We start from the raw sequence: 11,054 nt of genomic DNA, 5'->3' as shown, positions 1-11,054 counted from the left end.
GTGATATAAATATATACATATATAATACTATCATATAGGCTACGGCTACCTATGGGTATATGGAAGGCATAATAATAGTGATGAATAAACGGTGTCCGTGCAGTTACACTGCTCGTCCGAAATATAGTGGACCAAAACATGACGAAGAATTTCAGCAGAAAGGACTTAGGCGAAAATTTAACGTGTTTTCGGATTTTTTTGTGGTAATAGAACTAATAGGAAACAAAGCACGCTCAAATCCTTCCCAAATCATATGATTATGACGTCACTCATCATATTATATTATTATGGACGGTACCTCATTTTCTACAGAAAGCAATCTTATGATGTGAACTTTTAGATTCTTAACGCTCCGATGAATGTTTATTGATTTAACAATATAGTGTTTTTTAATGATAAAGCAGTAAAAATGACTTTTGAATAAACTTTGAGAGTGGTTTCTGGTAGTAAATTAGAACTTCTCACTACGCTTTGTGATGAGGAAAGGGTCAAAAGTAAAAAATTCCCTTAAGAAAAGTACTTTTCGAAATTAGTGAAAACATAGTTGAGGAAAAAAACGGGAATTATTACGGCAAACCAGTTTTTAACAAAATCAATTTTGCTTTTTTTTGTCATTAAAAAAATAATAATCGTAGAGACTTGAATTTAACACCAAATATTGAAATTACTATTGTAGACATAATATAAATTTTAAAACAGTTTAGCTGTATTTGTGCTATTTATAGATATTTAAACTTTTGTTTTGTTTAAATTTATGATAAAAATTATAATTGTGAATAAAAAGCATTATAATAACGAATAATATTAGTATAACGTTATTATAATACTATTATAATATTATCATTACAAAATGCTGTCTGGGTATTATATAAAAAACATCAAAATCTCAAAAATACAATAGGAGCTAGTATTATACTAGTTTATATTTTCAAAACCTTGTGTAGTATAGAAAAACTAAAAATCCTTCTAATATTATAAACGCGAAAGTTTGTAAGTAAGTTTGTTACTCTTTCACGTAAAAACTACTAAATAGATTTTAATGAAACTCTACACTAATATAGCAATTATACAATTATACAATTATACAATTATTATAATTATTTAGTTTAGCAAAAAAAAAACCAATTAATCAATCACGGAAGCGTTATTTTGTTTTCTATTTAGTAAATTAGAATTGTTTGCAAGTATAGTAGTTTGTAGATTAAACCTTTGAGAAGAAGTCAGGCTAATTTAAAAATTGATAAATGTTTGTTTTTTTTTATTCATCTGATATTAGTACGGTTAGGATTTTGGAATACGACAAATGTAGTATAAATTTGATACTTTAGAGTTAAATCATACACTTACGTACAAAGAACACGGGGTAATATAATAATATACTGCTGCAAACAGAATTTTTATTCCAGGCAACGGAAAAGTTAAGATAAATTTTGAACACCAAACACCGAATATTAAATAACGAATTGAACAAAGATTGAGTCATATAGAGTTGGTGCATTTAACGGGCAACGAAGTGCACAGGATCAGCTAGTATATAAATAATCTACATAGAATCTATACAGCAAAACGAAATTTTTAAAATCGTAATTGCATATTTGTATACACATAAAATATTTCCATTAAATTAGATTTTCCATCGAACACAACGAATTTGCATAAAATAATCATACAAAAACAAAATAAAAGCTCGTTTTGTATTGTTTAAAAAAACAATAACCCTATAAAGACTTAAATCGTCAACAATTAATTTATTATTCCAGTAGATATTTTATTATAAGGTAAAAACAGTTTTTTTTTTAATAATTCAGCCCTTTTTTTTCAAAGAATTTAATTTATTTTGAAAAATTAAGAAATTTACAAAAATAAAACGAAATACAACATTATCAAACTTTAAAAATTCTATCATAATATGATATTTAGTCAATAATATAATTATCAATAATAATAATATATAATTTATTATAAATATCCAGCTCACCGATAATATACTTGAGATCTGCATGGTTTCTGATGTGGACAGAAGATCGCACTGGACCGGTGTGCAGGAATAGTAAAAAGTATATTTCCTACTCCTTCCGGTTCCCGTGTGGCTTGCTATATTAATATGATAAACATAATATTAAACTTCAGTGAAAGTGGTTTAAATTTCTCTCTCCGTATTTTCTTTTCTTCATCGTAACATCATCAACATCATGCTCGTTAACGGTATTATAAATCGTTTACGCAACCATGTTTAGTAGTATATTTTTAACGCATGCGATTAATTATTGTAATAATAACAGTCTCGCACGCATTATAATGCAACATAAAACATACAATACAAAATATATAATACATAATATTATAACAGGCAATATTATAATATTTTATAATAATTAAACGTTGTATGTGCACCACGATAAACTCTATGACGTGGCACGTGATCAACGAAAAATACATAATAATAACACTGTATAATAATATAATATACTACCTTGCCTAATTTCGGTGCTTTATTTTTATTTTTATGATTCCTCTCTACCTTATACAGCGATCGTAGGTGTTATCGAAAAACGAGACGTATTCTTTAGACGGCTAACGTCGCACATCTTAGATATACTTACGCAATATACCATATTACGTATAAAATAAATTCTAATATATAATTTTAAATTAAACTATTATTTATATTGTATATTATATTGTACTGCAAGATATTTATCTTCAACTGAAAACCAAACAATAAATGTTCGGTTTATACTACTTTACAGCCCGCTGAATGCTGATACTCATAAATCTTGAACAATTATCTTGTGATTCTCGATTCATTGTGTTGAAAACTTCTTAAAATGTTATGTAATCCTAAAGCTTTAAAAATGCGAATATCCAAAATATGCAAAATAAAACTTTGTATACAGTTGCGTTAAGTCAGCAAACATCTATTGGTATAAACTAGCTATTTTTCTTTTTACCAACCAATAAACATATAAAAATGCGTACAACGTCAGCCCTAGTAATAAGTATTAACGACAGTATAATAAAATGTATTAATTCATTTATAATTCCAAAGTCGGCGTTTCGGATATGCAATTTCGGTACACCAGTGCGTCAGTTGGGGGTTGTTTCGCGTGTTGGCGATGATAGGGTGAGCTGTAATTCCTATACAACAACAACGGAATTCGCCTTTCCGTTAAATTCGAAATTTTAGCACCGCTTATCATTGTTCAAAATTCACCGTGACATCCTTTTATCGATTGTCGACGTCCTTCAAACTGTTAAATTCGTTAGTAGAAACAATCATCTTATTCAAGAGTAGAAACAGTTGTTAGTAGCTGGTAGGTACCTTTTAACTTTCGTACAACCATATTATAACTATTGTACATAAATCGTACAAAAAAACCTTTGGTTACGTCTCACCTTTATAATATGATATAATCACACACAGTTTTTTAAAATGTACTACCTATACTGTCTACTATATGTATACTCTTTACTAAATAATAATATTATGAATGTTATTAAAAACTATATTTTTGTAATATCATACATATTAATAATTATATTATATAGTAGGTAGGTACTTACATAAAAATAATATTATATAGAAAATGAAAGTAGGCAGTGGGTACGTATGAATAATTTAAAACGAGACAAAAAAGGATATTTCACTTTTTATACGCAAATCTAAAACATAATATTGTTATGTCACGAAAATAAACAGAAATTTAAGAAATTTAAATTAGGTGCTTATACTACCTGTTAATATAATGTAGAGGGGGGGGATATAGTAAGTAATAACTATACGCAATGCAGTTGATGATCCTATTTAAGTTGTTAGCGAATGTCCCGGTATAGGTTTTTGAAGCGTATTATCTTAAAGATTTTCTCCTATTATATTGTTATGACTAACACACAGCAGTACAGTACGTCATCATAACTTCCGTACACAGTTATAGAGACTTCGAAACACAAAACCGGACAATCTATAATAAAAAAAAAATATCGTTCTTTGATTAGTTTAAGTAACAGCAGTTGACCGGTTTATCATTAGTAATATATCTAGCTTAAAACGAATAATACCTAGATACAATTTGGTCCGCCGCCGTAATACCTATCTATTTAGTTTCCCTAGCCGTCGTGATACACCTAGTCGAACACCAAAATTCCGGCGGCTGCACTACCTATTTTAGTGTTTTTTAACCACAATATAATAATTGCAATTAGTTCCACTTTATGGCTTATTATAGGTATTGCGGGAGCGTATTAGTCATTAGTGTATTACCATCATATTCTATAATATGCTATTATGAGACATGGGTATAGGAATATTATGAAATATGAAATAGGTACCTACCTAGGTACAACTTGACATATGACAATAAATTGACGGCGTGTTCCATATTTTTGGCAATCTTATAGAATCGAAACTTTTTATACACCGCGATATTTAAATATATTCTCAAAATCATAATCTGAAAAATAAAATATAATATTGTACTACCTATTCAAATATTCGTTTTTCATTCGGGTTTATTCCCATAGGCCATAGCTGATATATTATACGTTATTCAAACAAACATTTTTTAAACATATATATATCTCAGCTAACAGAAATAAATACTAGCACGGCCATTCGTTACCACTGTACTTAAGAGGACGCTACCCATGCATTTGTTGTCTCCGTCTTACACACGCACGACATAGCAAATTGTCGTTCACTAGTTTCAATAGTGTGCTGTTAGTTTTGATACTAGAGTGAAAACCTATTATAAAACTTTTAGGTAAGAACATTATCTGTGCATATGCGTCGCCGATTTTCCGAAATTTTCAAGCAAGATACGGGTATGTGAAATATCAATAATTAAAAATGCTCATATCTCGCTTGAAAATTAAAATATCGAATAAAAGTCAACGCTTAAGATAATATTATTATCTAAAAAATGAATATCAAGTCAAATCATTCTAACACCAAAACTAACAGCACACTATTGAAACTAGTGAACGAACATTTGCCATATCGTATGTGTAAGACGGAGACAACAGATGCATGGGTATAGGCATCCTCTTAATACTTATGCATATAGGTATATAGTAATAAGTAATAAATCGCAGTGATTCTGAAGGTTACTTTTATAGATTAAATAAATCAAAACATTGAAAATAAGAATTTCCAAATTAATATATATTAGGATAGATATTACTATTTTTCAAACACCAATATTTAAACACCGCGTCTATGCTGCTAATTAAAAAAAAAAAAATGTTTTTATCCAATATAATACAAAAATTCCTGCTTCATCTCACGTGGAACGCACATTAATTAGTGCAGAAGGTCGGTTATTTAATAGACAAGCAAAAGGTTCAATGGCTGATAAAATCTTTGAGATGACTCTTTTGCTGTAAAAACTGTTATTTCATACAGTATTTTATTGTTATGGGGATCACGAAAAAATAACTAAGTAACATACCTACGTATTTACGAAGAAAAAAAAATTTGACAAATTTTTAAGTTTGAACTTATATAGGGTACCTACGCTTGTAAAAATAAAGTAACTATAACTTGTTTGAATATTTATTACTTGTGGAAAGAACATGGTGTAACTATAATGAGCACCCTTGAGTTAAATTATTTTTACTTTTTACTCGTAAACAAGTATTTTAACATACCTACGTCCTACACATTACACAAAGTGAAAAAAATTGAAAATTTGTATATTTAATCTAATAATTTATATACAGTTTTTAAAATCTATTAATTTGTCTAATCAATAATTATTAATTTATCCACCCCTTTAATATCTATATTATACAACATTAAATATTATTCAAGTATTATCCTACATGTTTTTTCATATGGCGGAAAGGGAAATCCACCAAATTATGAGTTGGGGGGGGAGGGAAAGGTATACTTACTATTGGCGGTAAATGGTAACTCTGAAATCTAAGATGATACTATTTTGGTATATTATAACTTTATATTATGGCGACAACACCTACGTTGTTATTGTCAATGAAATTTAATTTTTGTGACTCCATTGCTTGCAAAAAATGTTATACACATTCCTTTAATTTCAAAATTGTAATGTAATCCTATTTAATATTAAATTTTAAATGAGTTATAAATAATAATTTGATTAGCAATACAGTTTTTTATGAATTTTGTTGGATAAACAAAAAAAATTATGAAAATAAAAAGGCGTCCAATGTCCTTCCGCTTTTAGGGAGCTTTCATAGGCATCATAAAATACCTATAAATAATAATTTATTTCAAAACTCTGTGTAGAAGTTCAGAGTGTCAGAGTGTTTTTAATTTATTATCACGGCCTACACATTTAAGGTACATGTTTTTCCTCTGTAATAGGCTTAACTGGGTAATTAGATAAAGGTAACATTTTTGAACAAAAAGGGTATTGCACACCACCCTAGAAGATGAAACAAATAATACTGAACAAAACTTAGATACTACACCTAAGTGGTCTAAAATGTATTAAGCTTAAATATTTTTATTTATTTATTTTGGTATATTTCAATTTTACATCTTACAAATACTAAAGGCGCATTCACAGCTACGTCGTGTGTCATGTTGTGCGAGAGCTTGGTTATTATATGGTTACGACTGGTAACCAATATGGTTTAAAAGTTGAGCAGCATTCAATTCTTGGTATACTCGGTTGCAACTTGGTTATTACATGATACCAAAAAAATAATATCCAATCACAATACAATTTGATTGACACGACGCAGCTGTGAATCTGGCTTAACTCGATTCACTCAAAAAATATAGGTACTGAAGATGAACACAAAGCATTGATTCAAATACTTATTGTGTACACACAAAGAAAAAAACCCATTGTAAAATCAATACATTCCAGACAAAAACAATGTAAAATATAAAAAATCTTTATTTACTTTAGTGGAATCTAGTTAAAAATATAATGAGATCATACACAATTAATTAAAAAATAAAACAACCAATAATGAATCAGACAGTAGAGTAAGTTAGCAGATAATATGATCATTAACACAAATAAATTATTATAATAAAATTTCATGATAGCTCAAACAGATAAGCTTTACCTGTCAAACATTAAATAAATGATTTGAATAATAACATGTATAAATATTAAATAACAAGTCAATTGATTTTGTTCATGGCTTCTTGTATCTGAAAAAAAAAATATTAGGGCACTTTTAAATTATATTATCAATAAAATGAAATTATAAATAATAAGTAAGATTTTTTTTCATTTTAAACTTATATTTACAATAAATATTATGTAGGTACACTAAATAAGTTTTTTTTATATCCAAAACATGGATATTTTAAAACATGTTATTTACTTATTAAATATAAAAACCGGCCTAGTGCGAGTCGGACTTACGCACGAAGGGTTCCGTACCATCATTAGCTATAAACATGTTGGCAATACTGCTTATATTATATATTCTAGGATTTTTAGTATTTGTTATAGCGGCACTAGAAATACATAATCTGTGAAAGTTTCAACTTTCTAACTTTCATGGTTCATGAGGTACAGCCTGGTGACAGACAAACGGATAGACAGCGGAGCCTTAGTAATAGAGCCCCGTTTTACCATACGGAACCCTAAAAATTATAAAGCTACACATTTTAATACCACTATACCAGGACCTATTTAGTTTTATATTTTAGTACATTTTAAAAACTAATAAATTAATAATTATTAATTACCCAGTGTTATACATTATATTGGGCAAGAATTTAATTTTTCAATACCATACAATAATCAAAATAATTAAACCAAAAACTATTCTGTTTAAAATCATTATAATAGGTATTACATAATAATTTAAAAATAGATAATTTTCTATAATACCAATGATTACCAATGATAATTGATTTTAACGAATAAGAATATATGAATGAATAGATAATAATAACATTATAGCTAAAACTCAAATCTTAATTAACATTTAATTACCATAATTGTGGCAATTTTATTCCTTTAAATTAATAGATATAATTAAGGGCATTGCAAACAGACAGTTTTTAAGGAGTTTAAAATAGGCAATTTTCAAATTTTAGGCATGCAGGTTTTGTAAATGTGTGAGTAGTAAGTGATCATTAGTGTGTGTGCATGTGTGTAAATTAAATGGTGGAACGCCCTCTTACACACACATATATGTCACCGCCATGGCATTGCGATCATGAACAGGAAACAATTTATGCTCATTTACATGTATATTTTTTCCATCCTACTGATGAACTTGAAAACGAGATAAGTTTTCTGAAAACTGATTTGAATTTGTTAATAAGTCTACTTCAGATCAATCAGGCCATATTTTAAGAAATTTAATTTAATTTTCGAAGGATCGAGATTTAAAATTTCTTAAAATTTAAATATTCAAAAAAATGTATAGGAGTTTAGGAACAAGATTTTAAAAAAGTGGCCTAATTGATCTTAAGTAGACATAGTAACAAATTTAAATCAGTTTCCAGAAGTCTTATGGCATTATCAGGTCTATCAGTATGGTTGACAAAAGACTGATACATTTTGGTTGAAATAATAAAATTGTCTGTTTGCAATCCCCTTATTATAACATTGTATAGTACAGTGACATAACTAAAAAAAAAAAAAAATTAAGAAGTATCTAATAACAGGACACATATTATTGACTTGAAGATAATAATACAATTGATGTTCATATTATGGCAATGAATGGCACAACACGATTACACGACAATGTAAATTAAGCAAAAACAACATAGTAAAAAAAAAAATTATACATTCAAATTTGTCACCACTTATTACCAATATACAAAAACATTCATAATCATTAAAACAAATTAAGAATATTACTTGAATAAAAAAAAAAAAAAATAGTTTATTAAAAAAAATTGTTATTACCCTATTAAATCCAATATTAATTCACTTTCGGCAAAACCTTTTGCACTATTAAAGGATAATATTACATTTTTCAACCGTTCCAGATTTGAAAGGCCATTACTATGTAGAATTGTGTTAGTTTTTTTATAATGCACTGACATAAGCATTTTATCCAATACATAATGTAGCCAGTATATATTTGTGGCTGGTTTGAACAATTCCCATTGATCACTACAGTAACATAATTTAAACATTTAATTATTTAAGATAATAATATACAAACATAATGCTTACTTAGTTTCTTTTCTCATCATACGATAAATATCAAATTGATAGTCACCAACTGAAGTAAATAATTCTGTATCTTTAGAGAGGTCATTATATATATGATTGGAATTATATGTCATTCTACTTAAGGTGTAATCAATTATTGTTATCTGTCAAATAAATGAAAAGTTTATTTTATTAATAATCAGGGGTTTTATATAAGAGTATTAAGAGTAGTAGGTTATACAATTTATAAATTTAATTTAGAATAGAACAGAAAAAAAATGGCACCATTCTATTTAAAACGTTTGGAGTTTTATAGATAGAAATATGAACCAATCTATACATTTTCACCAAAGGCCGAAAATGGACTTATACAGTTGATGATGTATTACAACAGTAATCTAAAAGTAATGTTCATACAATTAATTTGGGATTTCAATGCTGTAAATTCTTATATGTTTGGTTGTTTGCAGATACTAGTATTCATTCAATTTTAGTCTAATACATTGGATGGACCCTAAGAATTCTTTCTCATTATTTCATTTATTTAAATAATAATAATATTTATTGTTATGGTTTTTGTATCAGCAAAAAAAAAGTTTGTACAAACAATTTTTTAGAATATATTAATTGCCGTAAATATTTATGGATTCCCTGAGAAAGAGATCTCTGAGAGCTTATTGATTATAGATCATTTATTGTAGGTCACACTTTAATTTTGAAAACAAATGCTAATAACCAACAACAATAAGAAACCTAAAAAATTATATGACTCTCAAAAACAAATTCACAGGCACTCAATAATATAATAAACTGTAATCACCTCATACTAATACCAATTTGATTAGTGCTCGAAATTGACCAGAACAGCATTCTGGTTAGCTAAAATTAGAATTTAAGAGTTCCGGATTGTAAATATATTAAGTAAATAAAAAAAATAAAAAAAAATATTTGATATGTCCACTCAGTAGGACGTTTCTGACAGTATCACAATCGAGGCGATAAAAATGATCAAAATTCTTTTTGACAAATAATTTAATAGAGGTCCAATAGGCTTCACACAATCACAAGTGTCTTTTATTTCTTCGTCAATTCGCAATAATAATGTTATGGATCGAAATGCAAGTACCTACGCTTTAATTAACTGTAAGTCACAAACGCGAAAAAAAAAGTGACAAAAAATTCCAAGCATTGAGGAAATTATTATATACTATTAGTTATACAATATGTATTCATATTTTATTGTAAATATAAATTTAAAATTAATATTACTATAGTCATATTTGCATAAGGCATATTAATTTTATAAGCGTTCCGGTTCATACAATTTTCCATTTCAAGCACTTAATTTGATAGCCTACAGGCTACCATACTGTAACTCCAAAGAAACATCGTTGTCCATGCGTGAGCCACATCTGTATAATTTACTTTTTCTCAACAAGAATATTTTTATCATAAGTAAAACTTTTTATCAAATTGTATTCTCCCCAAAAAATATCTTTAGTTGTAGATGTATTCCAGGTGGCAACGCAGTGACTGTCATTTTTTTTATGCAATAACTAGTTATTTATTATTTAATGTTGTATACCTTAATTCCCCGTGATGGTACATTGAAATGTTGACCCTCCAATTCATATGCTATTTTCTTGTTTGAACATTTTTTTATTAAAATGTTACCAATATGTAAATCACGGTGTTCGAACTTGTATTCTTCCTCAGCTACAGCTAACCCAAAAACAATCTGGAAAACAATACACTTACCTATATAAGTTTAAATAAATCAGTAGATCACAAATTGGATATAATACAAGATTAATTATTATATATTTTATCTATATATATAAAAAAGCTGGTAAGTGGATGTCACTCTGCTGTACAGTAGGTTAAAAGTCGGTCAATGTATAATGGATTGTATTAAACTTGAATTCAAAGATATAA

The 11,054-nt window shown here is 27.8% G+C and overlaps 2 protein-coding genes across 2 annotated transcripts in view; both read right to left on the bottom strand.

Moving 5' to 3' along the window:
- LOC100161728 overlaps positions 1 to 2,243 on the bottom strand; it is a gene marked incomplete at its 3' end in the record, with an annotated part of 2,614 nt that extends 371 nt beyond the window's left edge. Inside the window, 1 exon segment of the mRNA XM_029492079.1 lies at positions 1,979 to 2,243. Within this exon segment, the coding sequence (XP_029347939.1) occupies positions 1,979 to 2,002 (24 nt within the window).
- Positions 2,244 to 6,868: 4,625 nt separating this feature from the next.
- LOC115034711 (putative serine/threonine-protein kinase haspin homolog) lies at positions 6,869 to 10,891 on the bottom strand. The gene is made up of 4 exons (XM_029492078.1): positions 10,705 to 10,891; positions 9,141 to 9,283; positions 8,868 to 9,077; positions 6,869 to 7,144 (listed from the first exon to the last, which is right to left on the bottom strand). Exons 2-4 carry the CDS (start codon positions 9,251 to 9,253, stop codon positions 7,129 to 7,131), a joined length of 339 nt encoding a protein of 112 aa, XP_029347938.1. The 5' UTR covers positions 9,254 to 9,283; positions 10,705 to 10,891; the 3' UTR covers positions 6,869 to 7,128.
- Between the last annotated feature and the right edge of the window lie 163 nt (positions 10,892 to 11,054).

This window comes from Acyrthosiphon pisum, unplaced genomic scaffold, assembly GCF_005508785.2.
Source record: "Acyrthosiphon pisum isolate AL4f unplaced genomic scaffold, pea_aphid_22Mar2018_4r6ur Scaffold_20756;HRSCAF=22036, whole genome shotgun sequence".
NCBI classification, from domain to species: Eukaryota; Metazoa; Arthropoda; class Insecta; order Hemiptera; family Aphididae; genus Acyrthosiphon; species Acyrthosiphon pisum.
Note: the sequence above shows the minus strand (reverse complement) of the source record. Positions and strands in the feature narration are given on the sequence as shown.